We start from the raw sequence: 27678 nt of genomic DNA, 5'->3' as shown, positions 1-27678 counted from the left end.
TTTGAGGCATACATTCAGTTCTTATGTAGGTCAGATTTAAGCCTTAAATATAAATGGATCCAAGAACAAAAGGTGTCTATTACACTGAGCGTTTCTGAGGCAGTGAGGAGGATATGACGTCATGACCTTGAGTGCCCAGCTCTGTCCTTCCTCTGCTTCTCACATGGTCCTCTCTGGATCTGAGGAAATGGAGCATGCGCTATAATCTGATGTGTCTGATCTTATTCATAGTTTGAGATTTGGTAAGGAAAACCCTCCGATCACAGAGTAGTGTATACAACAAGAGGTTAATAGCAGAAACAGAGCTGCACAACTATACCACAAGGTAGAAAATGAGTATAACTTATATATCAGGAAAAATGCATAAATTGCCCATAACCATGGAGCAGAGGACAGATAGGTTTGAGTGCTCCATGTCCATGTGAGGCCCCAGAAGTGTCCATGCTGTGCACCATTTTCTGTGGGATGAGGACCGACTGTGCTGGAGGAAGTGTCCAAGACCTCACTGTGCCAGTGCAGGAGCACAGCAAGGCAGGGAGGGAGGGAGCTGTTAGCCAGCTGTGCCCGAGTCCACCTCAGGTACTAAAACCCTGAGCTCCATCTTGTGAGCAGCAGAGGGGAGTCAGATGTGGAACCCTCTGTCTCCTCAGGGCTGATGGGACATGAGGACAAGTGGGTGATCTGTGAACTGTCCTCGTAGCCTGACACACACATGAAGACACACTGAGGAGCAGGCACCTGAACAAACAGGAAGTGAAAATGACTATTTCATTGTCCCTCTCTTATGCGAACTGTCATCCCATCAGTACTGAACATGCAGGAATAGCTTCCTGCTATCCCCAGGCACACAGAGCTCCTGCAGGAGTGATGCCATCTGTCTTGGTCTCTTCCTATCCTCCAGGACAGAAAGCACAGGGAGGACCCTGGCTGCAGCAATGCGGACCTTGATTTCCTCCATACACAATGCTCATCTGAGGCTTTGCAAATGCCACCCTGGTCCTGAGCAGGCAGGGATCCCTCATGGGGAGCAGATGTGCAACTCACACTGGAGAAAACAGGTGTTGCTCATCACAGCCTTGCTCTCTCTTTATTCTGAACCCTGAGCCCTCCCATCAGGGTCAGGACCTGGGGAGGACATGCAAATCTCCTCCAGCTCCTCCCCTCCTGGCTTGAAAAGCCCAGCGGGGCCTGGGTCAGGACTCCTGTGCCCAACATGGACAGGCTGTGCTCCATTCTTCTCCTGCTGACCGTCCCTGCCTGTGAGTGCTCTGCTCAGGGTCTCGGGATGCAAAGGCTCCTGTCTTCACCTGAACCTACTTACCTTTCTGCTCCGTTTCTCCACAGGGGTCCTGTCCCAGGTCACTCTGAAGGAGTCTGGACCTGGGCTGGTGACCCCCACACAGACCCTCAGGCTGACCTGCTCCTTTTCTGGCTTCTCACTGAGCACAACTGGTACACGTGTAGGCTGGATCCGTCAACCCCCAGGGAAGGGCCTAGAGTGGCTAGCAAACATTGACTGGGATGATGATAAGTACTACAACTCAGCCCTGAAGAGCCGGCTCACAATCTCCAAGGACACCAACAACCAGGTGTCCCTCATGATGACCAGCATGGACCCTGCAGACACAGCCACATATTACTGTGCAAGAGCAGCACAGAGGCTCAGCCTTCAGGGCCTCCTGTACAAGATCAGAGGCTGGGTCTCAGTTCAGCTCCCTCCCAGATCAGGAAAGTGTGTACTTCCTGTCAGTCTCTGGGATTTCCTCTTCACCCCAGAGCCTTGGGGCCCTGAGCTTTTGCTACTTCTTTAATTTTTCATTCACATGCTCTTCTTAGCTATTTATGCAGGAGAGAGGCTGTGTTCTGTCAATAAAGGTGCATCAGGAAGGATGCCTTGTACCTGGGACCATTGGTTCATTGATAGGACACAACTTATTCAGCAGCCCATATTCCACACACCAGCAGGATACAAATCACCAAAGCCTTTATGCAGTTGCTTATGAAGTAGGGCAAGCATTAAGGGTTAAAAGTATGATGTTATGGTTTGGATATTAAATTCCCTTCTAAGGCTCGTGTATGGAAGGCATGACCCCAGTGCAGCAAATCCCAGAGGGGTTTAGAGAGGAGAGTAGATCATGAGGACACTGGTATCCTCAATGGGTTAATACATTGGTGAGGTCATAGCTGAATGGATACCTAGGAGAAGGGGTCTAGTTTGATGAAGTAGGTCATGGGGGAATGGCCTTGTGGATTATATCTGATCCTTAGCCCTCGGGCCTCTGTGAAGGTCTCTTGCAAATCTTCCAGCTTTATCTTCACAGACAGCTACAATAAGCATTGAGTATTACAGGGTCCTGAACAGGAGGTGGAGAGGATTTCATGGAGCTTAGTGACAGGCCTGCCTCCTCCTTGATGACTTTCCCATACGTTTCCACTGCAGTCCACACACAGAACGGGAACAGCAGGGAACAGGTCTGGAGCTCATGTGACCACCACAGTATGACCATGACACAGACTCCCAGGGGACATGGGTACCAGAGGAAGGAGGGAAAGAAAGCAGTAATGGACTAAGCATGAGGGACCAAGATTGGAGTCCGAGTAAAGGAGCCATGGCCTGGTAGGATGAGAACCAGGGAAGAGGAAACTCGTGCTGCCCTTGGGCCTTTGTCCAGTATGGTTCCCCAATCAGTGTTCCCCAAAGCCATTGTAGAGAAGAAATCCTCAGAAGTCCAGCCTGAATTCATTTTTAGTTTCTGTAGCAGAGTGGATGAGATGGTATAATTTCAAAAGAAAGGTTTACTTTGGCTCAAGGATGTGAAAGCCAGGCATTTCAGAACAGGAATCTGTTGCCAGGTGGAACAGATTGCATAAGGGCATGAGACGCTGGCGGGAGAGGCAGATGCAAAGGCATACTCCCGTAATCTCATCCTGCTCTCATGGCATTGATCCAATTCCAGGAGACAGCGTTAAGCCACATATGAGATATGCCCTGTGCCCCCATCACACATTCAGTGTTCTGCCACCTCTCAATACAATGAGCTCTAATGTTCAGAATGACATTGAAGATGAAAATCCATATTCATACGATAGGACCTAGGAAGGATCACAGGCAGCTGGCTATCATTCAGTTTTACCAAGGAAGATATGGCATCCTCTGTGCAAAGATTTTTTTCGAGACCCTTTTAAAATTTGGCTCTTGGATTGTGGAAGCCCACTAGCCTCCCCTCAGATAGCATGGAAATCCCTGTGGAAGGAAGAGTTCCAATCTTAAAAAATGAGAGTTACGTGTCTCCTTTGCAAGCTGAAAGTTCTCCAAGGTGAGTTTCTGAGACATCACACATGGCTCTAAGATGATCGTGTGCTCAGTTCAGGAGGAAGACTGTTGTATCCCATCCCAGGTGCACCTGCAAGAGTGGACTCAGGAGCGGGGAAGCCCACAGAGACCCTCACTTGGTCCCTCTGTGGTATAGTGTGGACCAGGATTGGTCCTCATGGCTCCTATGCGGATGGCTGTGGTGGTGCTGTTGGGAAGATGGGAAATGAGAGGAAGGGAATTTAGGGAATATGTACTTTGTTGGAAATTGGTGATTGAGACTGTGCTTTAGAAAGTGTGTCTGTGACACTGGCTCCTTCCACTCAATCTGTGTGATCCCTGGCTGCCATGAGGTGGGCTAACTTGTTCTGTAGTGCCCTTCCACCATGATGTTGCACCTCACCTCAAACCCAGAGACAACGGAACAGAGCAACTGTAGAATGGAACCATTCCTAAAAATAAAACATTCCTCACATCAGTCATCTATGTCAGGAACTCCACTACACTGACAGAAGGCTAACTATCATCTTGTGCCCCCAGATGTTCCATCCATACCAGTAGTTCATGTTAGGAGTGGATCCATTCACTCCAAGGATGAAGTTTAATGACTGGGAGATGTCTCAGTTTGAGTGAACCAACCTCAACCTGCTCCAATTGTTTCATCTCCTACTTCAGACACACAGCCAAGAATCAGTTTTCCTGGCCCCTGGCTCTAAGTACTGTGCATGACATACATCACAAGGGAGGTCTCTGGGAGCAAAGTCACGAAGCTCCTGCAGGTGTCAGCAGGGATGGAGAGCTGGAGCTGCACAGGAACCACCAGGCCAGGGCTGGTTTGGAAGTTGGGTTTGGGGCTGGTTTCCTGGTGGAAAATTTTCAATGCATTAAGGGAGCTGGGTACCATTTCCAAACAATTTTGGCCATTCTTATTTTTAATGAAATATTTGTTCATATTCCTGTTTCGCTTTTTCTGTTCAATCACTTGTGGTGAAGAATTTAAATGGTTTTTTTCCTGCTGGATTGCAAGTATTTTTTATTTTACCATTAGACTTTGGCTCTGTTCATAGTGTTTTCTTGATATTGTCATCAACACAGCTAAAATATCAAATACTTTACACAGGCCTAAAGTCATCACATACATGCATACTTAGGCATAATTTATAGCAGCAAAATTTACAATACCTAAACCTTGGAAGTAGGTGATGTCTTCATAAAGAAAGATAAACTTGAGTCATTTGTAAAAAATGGATATAGGGGCCGGGGATTTAGCTCAGCGGTTTGGTGGCCTGCCTTGCAAGTGCAAGGACCCAAGTTCGACCCCCAGTACCCCCCAAAAAATGGATATAACTGGTGACCGTAGTGTTAAGTGAAATAGATCAAAATACAAGCTTAAATATCACATGATTTCTCCGAGAGGATACACCTAATGTAAAAATAAATTAAAGTGCAAAGTGAAGGATAGATAATAGAAGAGAAACAGATACATCTTTTACAAAAAGGAAAGATATGAAGAGATGGAGGGAGGGAGGAGGGAGGAGAAGAGAAGATTTCAAAAAAGAATTAAGATGTGTTTTGAAGAAGCACCAAGACTTCAAAAGGAATGTAATCATCATGCACTATGAACTTGTAGTAATAAAAATAAATCCTTTTAACAGATAAAGAATTACCACTGAATTGATGGGTCATGTAGTTTTTCATGGCATTTTGAAATCTTGTACAACATGCAAATATTTAGGGACAGGGAAATCAAGTAGGTGCTGACACAGAGACCAAGGTAAAAGGATGAATTAACAAGGAAACTCATGCATGGTGTGTTAGAGCATTTCCATCTGTACAACAGGTTGATTTTTGACACATGACACCACTATTCCTCACTTCATTTTGTTGGCTTTTCATTGCCACATTTGTGTTGTAGGTGGGGAAGTTGGGAATCATGGCTTCCCGTTCAGTCTTCTCATCTTGGCAACAGCATCGCTGCTCCGTGTTGGGCTGTACTGCATGTCAGGCAGCGCTAAAAGGTGAGTGCCACCCTTTACAAAGCCTTCTTGATTCCCAGTGAACAGAACATCTCTACTCATCTTCGCGGAACTCAACTGCTCTCACTCAAATATTCAATTAAAATGGGTGTTTATTATTTTGTGTATCATTAAATGGGAGAGAAAATTTGGTGAATAGAGATTAGTTGGCAATCCTGGTAGAAGTTTCCTAGGGTGCTTGGATTCGTCACACATGTGTATACCCTGGTCTCCAGTAGAGCTTATGGCATGGATGGATTACAAATAAAATTGCTATCAAATCAATTCTTTTTTTTTTTTTGGTACCAGAACCACTGAGCCAAATCCCTGGCCCAAAATAGTACCTTTTTTTTTTTTCTTTCCAATACCGGGATCAGACTCAGGCCCTTGTGCTTGCAAAGCAGGTGGCGGAACCACCAAGCCAAATCCCCAGCCCTTCGATTCCTTTTTTCAACAAAAAATTTTATGCCATTCAGGAATCCTTTCTTTGACTAACTTTCATGCACATTATGGAGAAAAATCTGATCACTTTGAATCCTCTGAAGTGAATGTTAACATCCGCCAAAAGGAACTACAAGATGACACATGATAGCCCATTAACAGACTGCCCTATAAACTGTCTTATTTCTCCCAGAAACATAGCTCATTCCTCTAATTTGGAGGCTAACCTTGTTGCCTGATGCTGCAAGACGTCCCATGCTTGCATCCAGCCACAAGAATGGCAATTTCTGGGAAACCCTTAGCTCCACTGGTTTCAGAATGAAATCTGTTAAAATAAATCATTTGTGCTCCATTAAATAAGAGCATACTGATTTAATGTATATAGCAGACTTGATCACTTTTTTCTTATATCTACACTATCTATTTTTCTTATATCTACACTATATACAATCATAGATAATGACAGGGAAAGTGAGAAACTCATTAACTGGCGTGGATATGAATACTGGTGCTCTTTTCTTTCACAAAAGAAAAATGAGTTTAGAGCCAGGTATGGTGTCACAGGCCTGACCTGGGATCAGGAAAATGAGATCATCACTGCCTTGGTCTCACCATTCCTCTGAAATCAGCTTTCCACTTAGCACAACCTTAAATTCAACTTGAGTTCAGGAGACGAGAGTCCTCTTAATAGCACAAAAGAAGGCACAAGAGTCTGGCCTCAGTCTGCTCTTCATATAGTCAGTAAGCACCCACATGCAAATTTATCCTCCAACTCCAGATTCAAATTTCCCTCTCGGGCTGTGCGAGCTCACAGCTCCATCCGCACACAGGGCTGAGACCTCTGGGGAAGGCAGGTGTGGTCCAGAAGATGAGACTGCTAGGTCTTCTCCTGTGCCTGGTGACAGGTCCCCATGGTGAGTGTCCTCAGTGTGAGACAGGGGTCCATGGGAAGGTGATGAAAGCAGGTGACTGACATGAACGTTTTTAACTTGCTTCAGGTGTCCTGTCTCAGGTGCAGCTGCAACAGTCTGTGCCAGGCCTGGTGAAGCCCACAGAGACCCTGTCCCTCCCCTGCATGGTCTCTGGATTCCCCGTCACAACCAGTGGCTATGAGTGGAACTGGATCCGTCAGCCCCCAGGAAAGATCCTGGAGTCGATGGGGGACATATATTTCAGTGATAGCATTGGCTACAGCCCATCCCTCAAGAGCGGCATCTCCATCTCCAGAGACACCGGCAAGAACCAGCTCTTTCTGCAGCTGAACTCTGCCACTGTGGAGGATACAGCCGTATATTACTGTGCAAGAGACAACAGTAATTTGATACTAGGGAGTCCAGACCCAAACTTCCCCGTAGGCGTACTCACAACCAGCAGGGGGCGCTCAGCACACACTGATGTAAGAAACCAACTTCTCAACAAATGAGAATTAGCTGGGAGGTTTTTCTCTCCAGATGAGTAGCATCTCCATCAGTGGCCCCAGGCACAGAGATTCTAAGGATAAAAATGTCTCTGGTTGCTCAGTATAATGTTTACATGAAGACAGGCTTCTGTTTTCTCCCACATCTATGTCACAATGGATTTCACAGTAAATTTTTTCAACGAAACTATTGATTAGAACTCAATTCACTGTGTAGTCCCATTAGGTTTTAGGTGCAGAAACACTTAAACATGAAAATTATTACCTTGTTTACTGCAAGTCTGCCGTCCACCTTCAGTCCTGTCTCCAGGGCATCTCATCTGGAAGGCTCCTCCCAGTCCTGAAAATCATGACCAGCCTTTTAATCTGAGCAGTGGGACAACATCCATATGATGATGTGGGAGTCCACATGTCACTGGAGCTGTGCAGTTTCCCGCCCCTGAGGATGCAGGACAATGCCAAGGCATTGACAATTTGTGTTGATTCCTCTGAGATAGGATTTCTCCTGTCATCTAATTGGTATGGACCACCGATACTGTCACACTCATTACAGTCACAGGACACTCACCAAACAATAATTTTTATAAACCAAATTATAACTAATGCCGAGTCTCAGAGATGCTGATATAAAGTCTTAAACACAGTGACTACTGATAGTGCAATGTGAATTTGCTATGTTTATATTACTCTCACTAAACTTGGACATCACAAGAAATCTGATTTTCCAAGTGCTTAGAGACATTGGCCTCTATATCTTGAATATCTGTCAGTTGACTTGGGACCTGAGCTTGAATCAGTGGAAGAATGCTAACAGAGAGACAGCCAAAGTCTGTACAGATTGGAGCCTGGGTCAGCTGTGTCTGTGTCCTTTCTGAGTCCCCGAGGACAAGGCTACTCCAGGCCTGGACTGTTATGCTTACCTAGTATAAAATAATTCAAGGCCTTGTAAGGATTTGGGGCAGTGGAGAAATATAGTTATAGCAACTCCCTAAGTGTCAAATCGTTGTGGCAGCATCTCTCTGGATGTCCAGATACATAAGCAGTTAGTTACTTTATTTGTATTGCAAAATTATGAGCAGAATTAAATATTGAAGGTGAAATCTGGGCCAATGACCTTTTGTATGGTTATCCACTTCTTTATTATCTATCTATCCTTCTGTCTGTATATCTATCTATCCTTCATCACACTTGCATTTATTTACCCACCTACTATGCATATTCATCTATGATCTATGTAATTATATATCATTTAAGAATTATTCACTTAACTACATATATCTATATTCCAGTTTTGGTCCATGTAATTATCTATAATCTACACATCTATCATTTGTAATCAGTTATTTATCTCCCTATAATTCCACATGTTAAATATGTCTTCATCAATTGTCTACCTATCATGAATCTACGTACTATGTATATATAGTACCTGCTTTAGTGACATCGGATTAATTAAATTTATACAATGTGATGCATTTGGATATAAGCAAATATGCATACACTTATCAAATCTTTATGACTGTCAAAGCTAATTGCCCATATATTACCTCCAGAAGAGCCTGCTGGATACCTCTTTTCTTTTGTGACATGAAAATTTAAGATGTACTACTCTTAAAAATTTATGCAAGGTTCTTACTTATATGTTTGTGTTTCACAGAAGATCTCCAGCAACCAGAGTAGTTTGAGGGAGAGAATCTTGGCACACAGGACCTTGCCTGGTAATCATATTCAGAAGCAGCACAGCAAGTGACGTTTTATCCTGTGCCTTTGACATAATGTGATGAGGAAGATGCTCATTCCAGTGCTGACCTTCCACTAATCCCTGTCTAAACACACAAAAGTATCAGACAAACTGGGTTGATACATATTCAGCCTCATTCTGAAAGAGGCTTCTCTGACTCCAACTCTTCAAGGTCATCACAAATTATGGGAGCTCAACTGACCTGGTGACTGATCAGCATCAGATCCTGCAAATGATGTCTGTTTTCCAGGAGCTAAGACCTGTGTCCATCACTGACACACAGAGTCCAAAGATCGTACAGAAAACATTCAAATACTCAAACATGAGGTCAGTGGAGCTGAGGGGATTGATGGACATCCATTCCCTCTAACCGGGGAAACAGATGGTGTCCTCATTCATAACTGCCTTCATGGTGGACATGCATCTGATCCAACTCAGACTGTGATCCTTAGCATAAGCCAGAGCCATCTGTGATGGTAAAAGAGGAGAACAGGTCCTCTCCACACCCGCACAACAATTACCCATTGAAATACTGTGCCCAGGACCACTGGAGGAGAAGGAGCCATGGGGTGGCCCAGCATGGAGTGGATAACACTCTGGAAATATTTCTAGATGGGGCCCAAATGCTGTCAGACACCTACAGCTTGGCTCTAGTGTAACTCGTTCCCTCACTGATGATTTCTATTAGTTAATATCTGTTAAACTCAGTGTACTCTCTGGATCCTTAGTGTTGATTCCCACCAAGAAGATATGGAAAAATGGACCCATGTTTCTCCTATCCTTTTTATCATCATAAGAAATTAGTTCAGTTTTATTTTATTTATTACAAAATCTTGCATAGTTACTAATTCTCAATCTTGATTCCATGTTTAATTTGTTTAGGAAACTTAAAAATATTATATCAACATTTCCCATGAATCAAATAAAATATTAAGGAACTTAAATTGTCTCACAAGCTTCAGGTGTATAAAAGGGGAAAAAGGGAGAAAGAGAGGAGAGAGGGGAGAGGAAGAGAAACAAAGACAGAGACAGAGACACAGAGAAAAGCAGACATACATCAGTCTACACTTACTTTTCCTGTGTGAAGAGAGCATAGTGTGATCCCAGGAGAGTAGGAAACAAAGCAGGCCCTCAGATTCATCTCTGATAAAGTTTTGAATCCCAAGCTCTCACAGTGATTCAGGATGTGCTCATAGATTGCTTTTTATGATAATCACAATTCTATGTCTCTGAGCAGGAGAAACCAAGAAAATCTCCTTTCTGTCTGGCATTTTTGGTACCTGTTCTCTATATTCTCTGCTCTCTGGTACTTTGTAGCCTGTAGTCATCCTATTCTACATCCTGCTCAAGGTGCTATATTATCCACATTTGAGTGTGAACTGGCCGCACTTGCCTTTCTGTATCCTACTTATGGCATTTAAGTTTCCTCCTGATATCAGTTACATGTAAATTTTAAAAATTCCATTTACAATGTGACAGACCATTAAAATTTAAGAATATAATCTATATAAGAAGAAATGTCAACATAGAATGAAGTGATCACTTATGACCTGCACAAGTATCGTCTGAGGACAGAGGTATTTAGCTACTTTCTTTATCCCACTGTTTAGTGCTTTTGTAGTAAAACATGAGAGAAAACTCATTTTATCTCTCTTGGGTCTGAATCAGGAGTGTTCAGAATCACAGCATGCCTTAGAGTATGTAGCCAGCCTGCACCTCATGTAATGACAGCAATGTGACCATAAAAACCACTCCTTGGATATGGGAATCCATTCACAGGATGGGGACCCAGGATAGGAACTTAGAGTTTTCCTTGGGCCAACACAGAGCATTCAAGACCCACAGCTTTTTTGGATAAGGAAAGTTGGGCTGGAGAAAATGATTGTATATGGGCTTGGAGAATGATGATCTGGATTCAGGATAGAGAATTATATTTGACTGCCTTCCAACTCCTGCGTTAAACTATGTAATCTCTTACACAGTCTTACACTCCACTTAAGATGAGCAGAATAGATAGCTCATGGACCACAGAATGAGCAAGGTCCTCCTGATCTCAGTACCTTCCCACTTCTATAAAGACTGTATATGCAAATTTTTAATTCAAGCCCGAGATTCAAATTCCCCCCCTCTGGCTGTGGGAGCTTACAGCCCTCTCCTCAGACAGAGTCTTGGTGTCTGGGAAAGACAGGGGAGAAGTCTAGAAGATGAGGATTTTGAGTCTTCTCCTGTGCCTGGTGACAGCTCTCCAAGGTGAGTGTCCACAATGACACGGGTGGTCCTATGAGCAGATTGTGGTTGCAGGTGATGAAAAGACACATTTCCCTTGTGCCCAGGTTTCCTGTCAGAGGTGCAGCTGCAGGAGTCAGGACCTGGCCTGATGAAGCCCTCACAGACCTTGTCAGTCACGGTGTCTGGTTACTCCATCACCAGTGGTTACTGCTGGAGCTGGATCCAGCAGCCCTCAGGGAAGGCACTGATATGGATGGGATGGATATGTTCTCGAGGAGGCACTGATTACAGCTCTACATTCAAAAGCCGAATCTCCATCACCAGAGACACGTCCAAGAATGAGTTCTCCCTGCACCTGAGCTCTGTGACTACGGAGGACACCGCCGTGTATTACTGTGCAAGACAGTCAGGAGATTTCAATGTGAGACTAGATAGAAACCTCCCTGCCACGGTGCTCTCCACCAGTAGGGGGGGCAAAACACACAGTAGAGCAAGAAACAACCCACAGCAGATGAGAAGGAAAGCCTTTTTCTGCGGGTGATTAGTATCTCCAAGAGTACCGCAGGCACAGAGATACCAGGGAACTTTTATGTCATGCAGCATTATGTTTTCATGCAGTTAGCCTTCTTTGTTTCTTTCACATTAAACACATTATCAGTGGCAGAGTACTTTTTTTTATGAAACAATTGTTTACACTTCTGTCGTGCGCACCTCGCCAGCAAGGAGCACGCAACACTCAGGATTCTTCTGATGCACGCTTTATTGGAGTTTCTTCTACATTCTTTAAGATGGCGGAAAGACCCCGAGCCGGATGCGAGCCTGCCTTTTATAGCCTCTCGGGTGACGAGGCCCATTTCTATTGGTCAATGCCGGCCTGCATCATTCTGACGAACCAAGCGCCTCATCTGCGCAGGCGTGAACCACCGTCACCGGCGGACTCATATCCGGAATTCATGCAGGGCATGAAGAACCCGGAAATAATGGCGCGTGACATCTCCCCCTTCCTTAAAATAACTAGAGCTCAGGAGGAGCCTGTCAACCACCCCGGCCGAAAGGTGGTCGAAGCAGGTATTCCATGTGAGCAACTGTTGGATCACCTTAGCTCGTGCAATGAGGAGAACCTCTGAGCGGTGCAAAGGCTGATCAACAAGATTGTAAAAAGACATGCCTGATTCTGGTGCAATGGACTAATCCACAGAGTGCAGAGGCCATGTCCAAGGAGGTAGAGAGATGCAGATATTTATGGCTCCCGAATGAGCAAGGCATAGGCAGATAATGACCAACGTTCAAGCTATTGTAAATTGGCCAACCAAACAGCAGGCGAGTATCCGGCTTCAAGGGCAGCAAAAGCTTGCATCAACATGATATTATCATTTTGTCTCTGTCGTCTCATCTTACATAACCACCAAAATCCCAAAAACACTGCCAAAGCCAACAAAGCAATCATTGATCCCATTCCAGCCCACTCCTTCAGAATAGATACAGCACTTGCAATCCAATCAGATATACCTTGTGCAAAAACAATGTCTACTCGGGTAGAATTAACATGAGCAATGGCTACTCTCAATTGTCTAACCAAGTGATCAAAACGTCCCGTCCAATTTGATGTCAAATACATAGAGAGTTCCCTAGATAGATTCGCAGCTTTTGACATATTATGATATTGTACAGGTGTAACACAGAGTCCTGGCATCCTCCACATACATCCTATTTGGGCCAATTGCCATAACACATCAAGTTGCTCTTGCACTAAATCAACCCTTTGATTAACAATCATTAACCCTCCCTTCAAATGAGCATTAACAGAGGTTTGCATATCGAGCGCAGAGGCTACATTGGCTGACAAATTATTCAAAGCGGTTGCGGTTTGTACTGACGTGGAAAGAGAGACGGCGGCTGCGGTCGCACCAGCGGCTGCAATAGTTATCGCCGATACTATTGCTGCCGTAATCCCAAAGTCTCTCTTAGATCTTACAATACTCAAGGGATTCGTCACTTCCGTTGGCACAGGAATGAATCGAGGCATTCGAACGACCACAGCATGAGGAAATTTGGTAGCGTCCCAGCAGGATGCGTACCAACAAGTATCATTGGCACAATTCAGTTCCATAGTCTGTGAGAGAGTCACATTAGCCACAAGCCAAAGAAATGGTGGCCACACGCAAACTGGAGTGGGTGCGAAGGTGATGTTGCGCAGACCATTGAAGTGTTGTGGTGATGTTGATGGTCCTGTTGTTGGTGGTGAAAAGAACTAACCATAAGTAGGTGGAGCAGAAGAGAAGAGAGAATACCTGGACCAAAGGGTTATTGTCATAAACAATATGCTGGAAAACCTGCATGGTCAAACAATATAAATACATTTTGTATACCAGAAAAATAGCAATAATAATTATAATGAATTCTTATATCCTGTAATGTGGCTTTGTATCAACAGGATCTCCCCCCCCTTTTTTTTTTTAACAGAAAATAACCATCAGAAACATATTTATAATTCAGACCTTTGATAACCAACAATATTCCCAACAACATATTTAACAAGATGTATCTTTTTATAAGGCTATAAAAAATTATTTTGGTGGCTCCCATTAGTGAACAAAGATCAGAATAAACTTTCTGAGCAGCTGCTTCTTTATTCACCAACAGGAGCATATCCAAACTTGAAGGTTGTATTTAAATATCTTTTAAATTTTTTATTTGATCCTATAAAGCCAGGTTGTAGAAATCAACAATCTACTTGCATTTGACGTCATTCTGATCAAGAACATACAAACATCTTTGAACATTTAAGACAGACAAACATATAACACTTAAGACAGACAAACATATAAGACAATTTTAACGAGTGCACTCAGATGGTTTTGGCCAATTGAATTATCTTACTACTTCCTCTTTTTCGGGCGGCTCCCCTGAGGACTCCGACGCGGTCTCGGAGTCCTCCGAGGAGCCCTCCGAATTACTTTCCTTTTCTGCTAATGTTAATCCTTTTAATTCATCTAGGGCAGGATAGAGGCCCGTTGAGGCCTCAATAGGGCCGGAAATTTTGCTCCCTTCTTCTTGAGCTCCCATTATTCTCCGTTTTTGTCTAGACTTACTTCTTTCTTCCCTCTCCGTTTCTGATACACTGTCTTGATGCTCCCTAAACAATTTTTGTCCCTCGCGCACCTTGTCATTGCAGCGCTTATCCTCCAAACAGGCTCTAATCATCTTCCACACTGGTAAAACCCCCGATCTTAAGGTATTCTTATCTTTCTCTCGCTGGAGGTCTTTTCCTAATTTTTCCCAGGATGGGATCGTGAGTGACCCGGTACCGCTGAACCAGGGCGCCGCTCGATCCACTTCCTTTAGAAACCTTCTTAAAATTTGCTCTGATATTTTTAACTCCCTTTCCTTCAAAAGACTTTGTAAAGCATAAACCAGTGATTGTGAAGTTGAATCCCCCATTTCTCCCTTATCTACGAAAGTGGGCGACCGACAAAATTAAACCTGTTGGAGTAAACAAATTAAAACACCCGCCCACACCAGACAGCGTACCTCTCGGAAAGTTGGTGGATCCTCCCCTCCTGCTGCTCAGTTCTGAATCCTCCTGAAGTCAGGGGTCTCCACTGATGCCGGCGATGATGGTCGTCGCTTCCCGGGTTTCGGCACCACTTGTCGTGCGCACCTCGCCAGCAAGGAGCACGCAACACTCAGGATTCTTCTGATGCACGCTTTATTGGAGTTTCTTCTACATTCTTTAAGATGGCGGAAAGACCCCGAGCCGGATGCGAGCCTGCCTTTTATAGCCTCTCGGGTGACGAGGCCCATTTCTATTGGTCAATGCCGGCCTGCATCATTCTGACGAACCAAGCGCCTCATCTGCGCAGGAGTGAACCACCGTCACCGGCGGACTCATATCCGGAATTCATGCAGGGCATGAAGAACCCGGAAATAATGGCGCGTGACACACTTCAACTGACCACACTGTCTCATTAGTTTTTAGAAGTAGAACACTGAACTATTTAGGTGTAGAACACTGAACTATGAAAATCATTTCCCTGTTGGCTGGAAGCCTTCCCTAAACCCTCAGGTGAATCTGCAGGATGATTTGTATGAATTAAATGCCTACAGTTATGCATCTCATCTGAAGTGCACTTCCCAAGCCTGGTTTATGAAAAACCCTTTACTCTAAATGCTTGGACATTATTCTGTATGTTGATCTAGAGGTACTCATGCTGTTTAAGGTGTTTAGTTCAATACCCTCGAGGATGTTGAGCAATGCCTTGGACAGTTTGGGTTTGTTCCACTCTGGTGAGGTTTCTACCACATAGTTAGTAGAAAACCTTATTGGTGTCACATATCTTACAATCACAGGAGGCTGCACAGACAACACCTTGTCTGAATGGGATGTCAGTAGTGCTGAGACTCAGGAACTGGGATGCAGCACCTTAGAACTAGCAAAGTGAATCTGCCTTATTCACGTTACCCACACTAACATGTGGGAACCATACCAAAGCTCATCATTCAAATGCTTAGGGCCCCTAGAAAACCATTTCTTGCTATTCTGTCAGCTGATATGGGGACATTGATCTGAACATTGTTCTGTGAAAGAACAAGGTATCTATTTCTGACTCAAGACCGGTAAAAATGCCAAGATCTGCACAGTTGGGAATTTGGAGGTCAGTTTTGTCTGTGGCCACCCGAGTCCTGAGAACAAGGCTGGTTAAGCCCGGACTCTCACTCCCACCTGATATAAAATGACTCAGAGCCTTGGGATCAAAGGGATTTGAGGCCATGAGCAAATGTTGTTGAGATGATTACCTAAATCAAAAACCATTGAGATAGGATTTCTACATATTCACATATGTAAAGAGTCATTCACCTTATTTGTGATTTAATAATTATGAATGAAGTTAAACATTGTAGATAAAATTTAGCCAGTGACACTTTGAATAACTAGCTATTCACCACTCTTTCAACTCTCTGTCCATTTATTGGTCAATCTATCTATGTTCTATCATACTCAAATTTATCTATCTATGAATTGTCTATGTATTAATTTGTCCTTTATGCATCTATTTATTAACCTAGTAATTTTCTATCTTCCAGTTTTGTTCCACATAATTATCTCTCATCCAGGTATCTATTGTCTGTAATATAAAAATTTATTTTTTCATCCATCTGTAAACTTATCCCCATGTATCACCTCCCTATCTTTGATGTATATGTCATCCACTTTTTATGCTTTATTGGCATGAAGTTGATATAAAACTATAGGCATTTAGTTTATACATTTAATGTATTTATAAATAAATAAACACACATAGAATTATCAAATTATTAATACTGTCAATGGCAATCTTTTATATGCTATCTCCAAAGGACCATGTTGAACACTTGTATTCTTCCTTTGGGAACATGAAAATTTAAGATATGTTGCTCTGAAAATTCTTTAAGTATTTGATAAAAAACTGTAACTTTTTGGCCTGTGCTGTCCCAGAACTTGACCTTCTTGTACAACTGAAAATTTGTCCCCTATGATCAACACCCTAATATTTATCTTCCCTACCAAAGCCATGGTGGCCACTGTTCTACTCTCTGCTTCTTTGAGTTTGATCGTTTTATGTCTACATATAATAAGTAGGATCATGAAGTACTTGCCTTTCTATGTCTTGCCTGCTTCCATAATAAAATAGCAACCAGAATAATGTGACAGGGGAGAACCCTGGCACAAAATCTTATTAAGATAATCAAATTATGCTATCTCAATCACAGTCCTGGGATTCAGTCAAATGAGAACTCAGCAAGGAAGCTCTCAGGAATGGTTGTGTGAGGTTGATGCTTTTATCTACGCTAATGTAGCTATCTCTTTAAAAAAATATATTTATTGTGCTGTTTTGTTGCCAAGAATAATGAAGATTCTCTCCATCAAAATAGCAAAACATTTTTGTGCTCTGGACTTCACATCTAATAGTATATACACCAGAAAACTGATGAACTAGGATAATTATTATGTAGATGAACAACAGGTTCCTAGTCCAGCCTGTTCTCGATAACTCACACAAATGCCCCTGTTTATATCACTGTGAGATGTTTATATTTGGCAAAATTGCCCATCAAGGAAGTACACGGTCTTCTTGCAGACAGCTGGTGTCCACAGCTGAGAGGCAGAAGTAGGAATTATTGGTCAAGTCAACAAGTTGTGAAATAACTGCCATTAAAGTGGAAATATGTACCTGGTACTCAAGATGATGTCATAGTTGTACATGAACAAGTCCAACTACATTACAATCCTTGAATATATAATACAATAAACAAGTTTAAGTGAAGGGAAATATTTGATGAAGTCATATATGCTAGGGATCTACTTTTAATTGTGATAAATATTAGACTAGATCCACCTTCATAATCCATACAGTAGCTCTGGAGAAGTAAAAATGGAGGCACAACATAAATTAGATAGTTCTGGTTATAGAGTGAGTATTTATTAATTTAAATAGGCATGTAGATAGATGATAGACATAATATTTAGATATATAGATGATTTAAAGACACTATATTATATTTCTCCTTACAAATTTATGTACTTTTCATAGACAAATTGTAGCAGCATTTGTACTTGGTAATGCTGTGAAAACCTGCTTCACCTGAGCTGAATCAAGACTGCCTCACAGGTGACCTACAGCCTTCCCCATTGCAGTGCGACCCTGGTGTGCACAGGTTGATGCATCCCTGAAGCACAGGTAAGACTGGAATTTAAAAATTGGAGCATATTTTTAACATAGGAAAGTGGTCCTCTGAATCTGAATGTCCAACTCTGTCCTGGAGATCCTGAAGGAAGACTTTTCTTACCTAAACTTACACCAAGTATGAACACTTGAAGTGCTATTCATCACAGACCCTCCCCACATCATGCATTCTCTAATTAGTGTCAGGACTTAGGGAAAGAGAATGCAACTCTGTAGCTTCTCTCCTTTATTGAAAACCCCAAAAGGGTCTGAGTCAGAATTCTTATGGAATTCATCAAAGCCAATAATGGACAGGCTTTGCTCCCCCTCCTGCTGCTGACTCTTTCCGCCTATGAGAGTTCTGGTCAGGGTCTCGGCAACGCAAAGGCTTCTATTCTCACTTGAACTACCTTCACCTTCCTCTCTGTATCTCCAACGGAGTCCCATCTTAAGTCACCCTGATGAAGTCTTGTCCTGGATTCATAAATCACACTCCTGCCTCCTCACATGCATGGTCCATGAAGAGAGAGTGAAGGTGATGTTCTCACACTGAAATCACTGCCTCTAAGAAGTGGCCATGTTCCTCACATCCAGTGCATCTTGACATCCAGGGCATCCTCTATCCATTCACCTGTCTCTGCTCCTCTCCTGGCACCAACATAATCACTGACCTATCCAGTAATTATGGAATAAGATGGTCCTCATCTTTGGTGCGCTGTCACAGGTGAACCTGCAGCATCCAGCTAGGGTGAGGTCACCTCCCAGAACACACAGTCACCTGGGATCTGCCCAGCCTGTAACTGTTACCCTTCTGAATTCCTGATTCCTGGGAGACCCTTGAAATCTCTCCTAACTTCTCCTGTGCCTTCAGTGGTGTTCTTTTTCTGTGCCTTTCCTGGGTTAGCAATGGATATCAAAATGTGTTTTCAACTTGGTTGGATCAGATCCTTGACTCTATTAATTAGTTAATTGTGGTTTGTGCTCCAAGCTCATAAGAAATGAAGAAATTCATTATCAGCATTCCCAAAACTATAAAAACTTGTAAAAACTGGAAATCATCCACTTTTGTTGGACCCATAATAGTTCTGAAATAGAACTGGGATCAATCACTCAAAAACAAACAAACAAACTAGGACACAGGTGAAGGACTGAGTTGTGGAAATATCTTCAGCTAAACATCCAAGTTTACTATTTAAATATCTATAATTAATCAGAGTGTAGAACAAAATTCATTGCAGTTCCTTGAACTCTCTAAGAAGAATCCATTTCCCACCAGGATCCAATAATTTTCCACCTTTCTTCTGTGGCCTCAGTAAAAGGGCATTCAATAGTCACTCATGTCAAACATGCATAGAAACAAATCTATAAATCTCTGTCAGACACCTCGGCATCCAGCCATATACTCTGTAACTCAGAGAAATCCACAGCCATATTCATATTTCCTGTCTTGCCAAAGTAATAATCATTTACAGATTATGAAATCTGGATGAATCAATATAGCTGCTAAAATCTTATAACCTAAAATGAAGGGTTAAAATAATACACACTGATTCTCTTACAGTTAGAACCACACAAAACCCAAACTCCCTTTCTCTGGACTGAAAAGCACTTGTCAAACTTCACGTGCCAGGCATTTGCTTCCAGCCCAGCTTCAGGAACAGCTTCCTTTCCTTCCTTTGCTCATGGTTCTCCCTCCACCTTGAGATCCAGCAGCCGGGCATCTTCGCTCAGCCACATCCCCTTCTCCTTCTGAGCTCCGTCCACCTCCACCTCCCTCAGTGAGGACAGCTGTGGTTACACTGCGAGTGCTCCCTGCTGATTCAGGATGTGCTGCCACATCAGGGCGCTTGGCTGAATCAAGGGTGCATAATCCAATCACCACTTACTACAGACTCAGTGGAAATAAGTGTTTGTAAGTACTAGAAATTGAAACCTTACCTATAATGCAACCCTCTCTCTTTTTGTAATATTGTGCTAGGGTCTGGTTATGTCACTTATAACAGAAGGTGAGATCAAAATTGTGATCCTTTTACCTCAGACTCTCAGACTGCAGGGATTACAGGCTTTCGCAAGGTTTGTTGAAAATTATTTAGATCCTGGGAGCCCTTGGATGCCACTTAGGATAATGGAGATGATCTCTTTCACATCTGCACTGAGATATGTGGTGATGGGAAAGTTTGTGGACATCCCTCCCCTCTCTCTTCTGGATGACACCAAACTGTTTAATTGTAAGATGACACCCATTTCATTCTTGTAACATGACGAAATTAAATAAGTTTAAAAAAATTAAATTTGTTTCAATTCTTACATTGGTTAAATTGAGACCAATATCATACTTTCTGCAGTCTTCAACAACAAAAGGATCGAAGAACAAGGACTGTCCATTACTGACAATCTCTGAGGAGGTGTTTAAGTCATGCAGGGTTACTGGTCATGACCTTGAGTGTCTGGTTCTGCCCTTCTGCTTCTCACCTGCTCCTCTCTGAATCTGAGAAAATTGAGCATGCACTATAACCTGATATCTCTGATCTTATTCATGGTTTGGGTTTTGACAAGAAAAATTCTAGATCACAGAGCAGTGTATACAACAAGAGGTTAACTGCAAGCTGTACAACTATATGACAAGGTAGAAAATGACTTTAAATTATAAAACCAGGAAAAATACATAAATTGCGTACAGACATGGAGCAGAGGACAGACAGGTTTCAGGGCTCCATGTCCATGTGAGGCCCCAGAACTGTCCACGCTGTGCACCATTTTCTGTGGTGATGAGGACCGACTGTGCTGGAGGAAGTGTCCAAGACCACATCACGGCAACTGTGCCAGTGCAGGAGCACAGCAAGGCAGGGAGGGAGGGAGCTGTTAGCCAGCTGTGCCCCTGAGTCCACCTGAGCAACTAAAATCCTGAGCTCCATCGGGGGAGCAGCAGATGGGAGTCAGAGTGAAACCCTCTGTCTGCGCGGGACTGACTGAGTATGAGGACAGGCGGGTGATGTGTGAACTGTCCTTCTGGCATGACACACTCATGGAGACACACTGGGGAGCAGGCACCTGTAAACCCAGGAAGTCAGAGTGACTCCTCGGTCCCTCTCTTATGCTAACCATCATCCCTTTACTCTCCAAGGTGGTCATAGAGAGGTCAGGACTAACATGCAGGAATGGCCTCCTGCTGTCCCCAGGCACACAGTACACTGGCAGGAGAGACACCATTTGTATTAGTTTCCTCCCATTCTCCAGGAAAGGAAGCACAGGCAGGATCCTGTGTGCAGCAATGGGGGCCTCTCAGCCTTGATGTCCTCCAACCACAAGGTTATATATTTTTTGTTTTTGTTTTTGTTTTTTTTTGTACTGGGGATCAAACTCAGGTCCTTCAGCTTATGAAGCAGGCGGTAGAACCACTGAGCTAAATCCCTGGCAACACAAGCTTAATTTGAGGCTTTGTGTCTGACTTCCTAGTACTGAGTGTGCAGGCATCACTCACTGGTAGCAAATGTGGAACTCACACCTGAGGGGACAGGTGCTGCTCATCACAGCCTTGCTCTCTCTTTATTCTGAGCCCTGAGCCCTCCCATCAAGCTCAGGACCTGGGGAGGACATGCAAATCTCCACCAGCTCCTCCCCTCCCGGCTTGAAAAGCCCAGCAGGGCCTGGGTCAGGACTCCGGTGCCCACCATGGACAGGCTGTGCTCCATTCTTCTCCTGCTGACCGTCCCTGCCTGTGAGTGCCCTGGTCAGGGCCTGAGGCATGCAAAGCTCCTGTCTTCATCCAAACTAACTCACCTTTCTGCTCTGTTTCTCCACAGGGGTCCTGTCCCAGGTCACCCTGAAGGAGTCTGGCCCTGGGCTGGTGACTCCCACCCAGACCCTCAGGCTGACCTGCTCCTTCTCTGGCTTCTCACTGAGCACAACTAATATGGGTGTAGGCTGGATCCGACAGCCCCCAGGGAAGGGCCTGGAGTGGCTGGCACACATTTGGTGGAATGATGATAAGTACTACAACTCAGCCCTGAAGAGCCGGCTCACAATTTCCAAGGACACCAACAACCAGGTGTCCCTCACAATGACCAGCATGGACCCTGCAGACACAGCCACATATTACTGTGCGAGAATAGCACAGAGGCTCAGCCTTGAGCACCTCCTGTACAAGATCAGTGGCTGGGTCTCTGCTCAGTTCTCTCCTAGTTCAGGAAAGAGTGCACTTCCTGTCAGCCTCTCAGGTTTCCCCTTCACCCAGAGCCTGGTGGCCCTGACTTCCTGTTACTTCTTTAATTCTCCATCACATGGCATTCTTGGCTATTTATGCAAGAGAGATGATCTGTTCTGTTAATAAAGGTGCAGCATGTAGGGTGCCTGGTACCTGAGCCCGTTGGGTCATTGATAGGATACAACTTGATTACCAGGTTCACAGTTCACACACTAGGAAATTACCAAAGCCTTTATTTAAATGCTAAATATGAAAATGGACCATTATTAAGAGTTAAAAGTATGGTGTCATGGTGTGAATCTTAAATGCTCTCCTGTGAAGCAAAGCCTGAGGTGGGGCCTAGAGAGGTGAGTAGATCATGAGGCAGGATGTCTTCAAGGGGTTCATCCATTGGAGAGGGCATCGCTCAAGGACACGTAGGAAGTGAAGTAGGTCATGGGAGCATGGCTTCCTGGATTTTACCTGGTCCTGAGCTCTTTCCTGTGTCTTTCTCTCTCTCTCTCTATGTCTCTCTATGCCTCTGTCTGCCTGTCTTTCTTTCTGCTGCTCTTTGTCTTTTTCACTCACTGTTTGGGGAGCAGCTGTTCTTGGTCACACACCTCCGCCACCATGACGTTCTGCTGCCCTGTGGACTCATAACAGTGAAGCCAGTTGTCTATGGAGTGGCCCTCTAGCTGTGAGTCAGGATAAATATTTCCTTTTGTAAGTTGATTATCTCACGTAATTTCTTCACGGTGATGGAAAGGTGAATGAAACACATGGGGAAGTACAATAATCAAGATTCTATTATTTTCATGAAATTATTAAATATACTATAATCCCATGTACCTTAACAATGTAAATTCTGTGTTCCCAAGATAGAAGACATGGCAGAATCAGTGTAAAAATGAGCCTTTAGACATTTCACACAGGATCTGCTGTGGTAAATTCACATCAGGAGTGAACTACGTACTCAGATAGTCACAAGCCTTACACTCGGAGAAAGCCATCCGCACTTGATGTCACACATGAGCCCAACACACACTCACACACACACACAAACACACACACTCACACATAGACACACTTCACTAATCTGATAAGTAATTCTGTAAACAAATACATACATAAATAAAAATGTAGACACAGACCTGCAGTCAGTGAGGACACCTCTCCCCCATCCATGTAGGTAGACCAATGCAGAATGAGCATTACCCTCATCATGGAAGCCTAAAGACCCATACGAGAGGAGCAGTGCCCCCTAGGTGAGGAACTAGGTCTGTGCCTCATGCTTGGCATCACCTGATGCAAGGATGTGCCCCCTCCCCACCAAGCCTGCTCTACAAATTTCTCCTGAACAGCTTTGTGCAGACTGGTCCAGGACAAGTACAATGACCAGGGAGAGATGGAACAACCTGATTTGATGAGATGTTTACAGGGTCTGTGAATGGAATGGGAAAGACTCTCCCTTACTCCCCTTGTCCTCCTGTGTCCTGTCTCATCTGACACTACCGGAGTCAGGACCTGGCCTGGTGAAGCCTGGACAGACCCTGTCCCTCACCTGCACTGTCACCAAGGCCTCTATCACTAGCAGTTACTACTGGAGTTGGATCTGCCAGACTTTCCATAAAGCTCTACAGTGAATGAGTTTCTGGCCAGGGTACATGAGGTACAACCTGCCCTAGCTGTTGAAGGCTACATCTCCATCACTTCTAACACCACTGAGAGAACCAGTTCTCCTGAAGCTGAACTCTGTGACCAGGGAGGACACAGCCATGTATTACTGTGCAAGACATAGTGTGTGGACATCAGTGTGAGCCCACACAAACCTCCTTGCAGTTGTATTCATGACTAGCAGGTGGCATCATGACCACCGAGCTCAGAGCTCAACTCTAGTTGACTATAGATCTCCTTTCAGAGACTGGTGTGACACTCGCTATCCATCCAATCATTCCTGGCTGTCATTTACATTCCCTCAAATTTGTGACTTAGGTGTGAAGAGGTTCACTCCTTACTCTTTGCTCCTTTTACTTCCTACAGAACTCTTTTCCCTGGGCTGAATAAACAGATTTTCCTACACCAATCTGCCTTACTGCTCTGAACTCATCCGTACAACTCTTTACTCTCCATCATCACTTGGAGATATAACCAGTGCCCCGCATTTGCACAGGTGGAAATTTACCTCTGCCATCCGCTTTCTTCTTCTCCCTGGCCTCTTCCTGAACTGTGACAGTCAAGGCAGCCCAGCCTCTCAGTGACGCCCTTGGAAACTTCCCTCAGATCCACTTCATTCTCCCATCCATGCATATATTAGGAACTCCAGTGTTGTGTTCCAAGTGAGAGACACAGTCACAGGGTACAGCTTCTCGGTGGCCCTGAAGTGCTATTGCTCTAAAGGCAAGATGTTGGCTGAGCTGGTTGCTCCTGAAAGCTGCATACAGATCCCATGTTTAGGCCTTTTTCAGATTCTAGGAGCTGCCTGTCTTCCTTAGCAGGTTCCCCTCTTCCTCTATCAAAGCACATCATTGTAATCTCAGCTCCCATAAACACCTCACCTTTGCCCTGGCCCTGACCCTCTTTCTTTCTACCTATAGGGCCACTTTTGACTATACTGAGTCTACTTGGATGGCACAGGATAATAATAATATCCCTTCACGATATTGGAGGTAACCACCTCTGCAATATCCCTGTTGTCACGATCAGATCACAAGTGACAGGATATGGGGAGGTTCCTGTGGACACATGGAACACTGACTCAAGTGGCCCAAGCTTTTTCTCCTTCTCAGCTTCCCTGTGCTCCAGGCACAGGCAACACCTGGCATGAGAAGTACATTGCTTAGCATCAATCAGCTCTAGCAAAATCTATGCATATAAAATTCCTATTGTTTGTTTTTGAATTTCTTGATGGTATTTTTTTTCTGTTTCTTTTAAACACATAGAAGTTAATACATAGAATTAAATATGGTGTGTTTCATTCCCAGAGGTCTTTGACAATGTATCTAATGTTAATTATTTATTCTGGATTTCAAGCGTGGTGTGATTTCTTCATTGAGTGTTTTGCATATATCATTGCCTACAATTATATTGAATACTTTGACTTTTTAAACTTCAGAAAGTCTTTTTTTTCTTTTTCTTCCTTCACTAATAATGTCTTGCATTGCATTGATGGTGCTCAGTGTGCAGTAAACAATTACCAGATTGGGGGCAGCGTGTTTGGTTTCTTACCATATCCAGGCCTGTGCTTTGCGACTACTCTATTCCCCTTGGTTTCATGTACGACCAAACTTAGCATCTCTATAAAATGTTAAGCATGCAAGTGTTGATGCAGGTATTACCTGGCTCAACTGGACCACTGCACTCTGCAGAGGTACTTCAGAACATTGTGCTATGCACAATAACTACAGTTTGACTTGTGCATTAAGAACTAAATTTATGCTGTACAAAGATCCCCTCTGAGATGAAAACCTCAGTTCTGATCCCACATTCAGATGAGTGTTCCTATCCTGTGTGTGTAAAACACACTTCAGAAATGTCTTCTTTGACAAAGATTTCGCTTTCACTTCAACTGTTCACATCAATTGTGTCTATGTCTGGCAAGTTTTAAGCTCATTTGCTGGCTGAATATATGCAGCATTTCAGTCCATGTTGTCTTATGTATTCTAGGAAGCACAGCACTCTCTAGGAAGATCCCTTATGTTGGAGAAGAATTTATGATGACATTCAAAGGAGGAAAATGGCAGCAATAGAAAATGTGTAACTACAGAACTACTGACATCAAATCCACAAGAGCATGAAGACTAACTTCTGATATGCTCATGAACAGCTGTGTGATGATCACAGTAATATGGAGAAATAATTGGAAACAGTAATTATCAAGGTCCTGAGTTCATTCCCAATACAAAAATTTAAAAAATGCAATTTAACCACAGCCTGATAGCCTCATAGAAGACAAAAGCAAAACCCTCAGCATGTTCTTTACATGGTCATCAACTGCCCCACTGACCCATGCAACATCACAGAACAGAGTACAGCTTATCCAGGGATAAATCCCAGATGACCAGAGCCAGGCTAGGCAGCTCCCTTACTGAGTACCAGGTCTCAGAAATAGTGACAGTCACCCAAGCTCAGCCTCCTATATGCAGCCCCTCCAGACACACATGCAAATGAGGCTAGGAGCTAGCAGAACAAATTCCTGTCACCAGACAGGCTATTGTGGAGGTCTCCATCCTGCAGGCACCATGAAGACACTCTGGACCTTTCTGTGTCTAATGGCAGCTCCTCTGGGTGAGGGTCCTGGGGTCTTTAGTTGTTTACAGGGGCCTGGGAGTGGGATGGGAAAAACTCACCATGACTCCCCTTGTCCTCAGGTGTCCTGTCTGATCCGACACTGCAGGAGTCAGGACCTGGCCTGGTGAAGCCTGGACAGACCCTGTCCCTCACCTGCACTGTCACCGGGGACTCTGTCACTAGTAGTTATGCTTGGAGTTGGATCCGTCAGCCTCCTGGGAAAGCTCTACAGTGGATGGGGTACTGGGTAGGGAGCACATACTACAACCCAGCCTTTGAGGGCCGCATCTCCATCACTGCTGACACAGCCAAGAACCAGTTCTCCCTGCAGCTGAACTCCGTGACCCCCGAGGACACCGCCGTGTATTACTGTGCAAGACACAGTGAGAGGCCATCAGGGTGAGCCCAGACATAAACCTCCCTGCAGGTGTGCTGGTGACCAGCAGGGGGCACCTATGACCACAAAGCCAGAATCCAGCTTCAAGGACAATTACTGAGTGTGGCTAGGGATGTCTTTTCATTCTGGTGTGATACTCCCTAGTCAAGCTATTTTCTGCTCTGTCACCCTACACTCTTTCTAGTCCATCACAGGTATTTACAGGAATCACTCCTCACATTTTGCTAATCTTCTTCCTATGGAGCCTTTTTTTTTACTGAGCTGATAAAACAAATTTCCCCTCACCTATCTGCCTGATCTACTCTGGAATCATCCATACACCCCGTCACTCTCTATCTGCACTTGGAGTTCTAATCAGTGCCCCACTTTAACACTTATGGAAATTTACCTCTGCCACCAGCCTTCTTGCCTGACCTGGTCTCTTTCTGACCAGTGCAGGGAAGGCAGTCCAGGCCGTCAGTAAAGCTCTAGAAATCCTCCTTGACATCTCTTTCATTCTCACATCTACACATATATTAGGAGCTCTCTCCTTTGTTCCACATCAGAGATACATTAAAAGGAAAAATTTCTTGGTGGCCCTGAATTACTATTGGTCTAAAGGCAAAATATTGGCCAAACATGATGCTCCTAAAATCTGTATTATGACGTTCGTTAAAATTATAAATATGTTACAATATATGTAAAGAATGGTATAGAAGATGAGAGAGACAGTGATCTAGAGGTGATGTAGCGTCCCCTCTGGAGAAGATGAGAAAGGAAACAATTAGGAGTGGTGTAAATCTGGTGGAACCTTTTACGGTTCATGAGTGGTTTGCTTTCTGTTCCTTGAATACTAAAATAAATACAGTGGGAATTCATCAATTTATTCACAGTCAAATTCTAATTATAACAGACAGACACACACACAAGTAGAAAATGAGAAATGCAGGCAGGAAGCCTCTGCTCCTTGTT

The 27678-nt window shown here is 43.9% G+C and overlaps 2 protein-coding genes and 2 gene segments (V, D, J or C); all 4 read left to right on the top strand.

Moving 5' to 3' along the window:
- Positions 1-1186: 1186 nt before the first annotated feature.
- LOC117283349 (immunoglobulin alpha-2 heavy chain-like) lies at positions 1187-9297 on the top strand. The gene is made up of 4 exons (XM_033756069.1): positions 1187-1259; positions 1345-1649; positions 6782-7120; positions 9100-9297. Exons 1-4 carry the CDS (start codon positions 1214-1216, stop codon positions 9295-9297), a joined length of 888 nt encoding a protein of 295 aa, XP_033611960.1. The 5' UTR covers positions 1187-1213.
- A 1834-nt stretch (positions 9298-11131) lies between these two features.
- LOC104860631 (Ig heavy chain V region 1B43) lies at positions 11132-11697 on the top strand. The gene is made up of 2 exons (XM_019207163.1): positions 11132-11177; positions 11261-11697. The coding sequence occupies exons 1-2, from the start codon at positions 11132-11134 to the stop codon at positions 11695-11697; spliced, it is 483 nt and encodes a 160-aa protein (XP_019062708.1).
- Positions 11698-21515: 9818 nt separating this feature from the next.
- LOC104860632 lies at positions 21516-22187 on the top strand. The segment is given in 2 exon segments: positions 21516-21578; positions 21664-22187. Coding segments are annotated over 2 exon segments (570 nt in total).
- Positions 22188-26266: 4079 nt separating this feature from the next.
- On the top strand, positions 26267-26733 carry LOC104860633. The segment is given in 2 exon segments: positions 26267-26327; positions 26411-26733. Coding segments are annotated over 2 exon segments (369 nt in total).
- The last annotated feature ends 945 nt before the right edge of the window (positions 26734-27678 follow it).

This window comes from Fukomys damarensis, unplaced genomic scaffold (assembly GCF_012274545.1).
Source record: "Fukomys damarensis isolate Sample0158 unplaced genomic scaffold, DMR_v1.0_HiC HiC_scaffold_25, whole genome shotgun sequence".
NCBI classification, from domain to species: Eukaryota; Metazoa; Chordata; class Mammalia; order Rodentia; family Bathyergidae; genus Fukomys; species Fukomys damarensis.
Note: the sequence above shows the minus strand (reverse complement) of the source record. Positions and strands in the feature narration are given on the sequence as shown.

Coding starts and splice junctions, on each gene's coding strand:
- LOC117283349 (XM_033756069.1), top strand. CDS start 1,214: ATGGACAGGCTGTGCTCCATTCTTCTCCTGCTGACCGTCCCTGCCT. Junction 1,260..1,344: donor CCTGCTGACCGTCCCTGCCT/GTGAGTGCTCTG, acceptor GTTTCTCCACAG/GGGTCCTGTCCCAGGTCACT. Junction 1,650..6,781: donor CCACATATTACTGTGCAAGA/GCAGCACAGAGG, acceptor GTCCTGTCTCAG/GTGCAGCTGCAACAGTCTGT.
- LOC104860631 (XM_019207163.1), top strand. CDS start 11,132: ATGAGGATTTTGAGTCTTCTCCTGTGCCTGGTGACAGCTCTCCAAG. Junction 11,178..11,260: donor CCTGGTGACAGCTCTCCAAG/GTGAGTGTCCAC, acceptor CCTTGTGCCCAG/GTTTCCTGTCAGAGGTGCAG.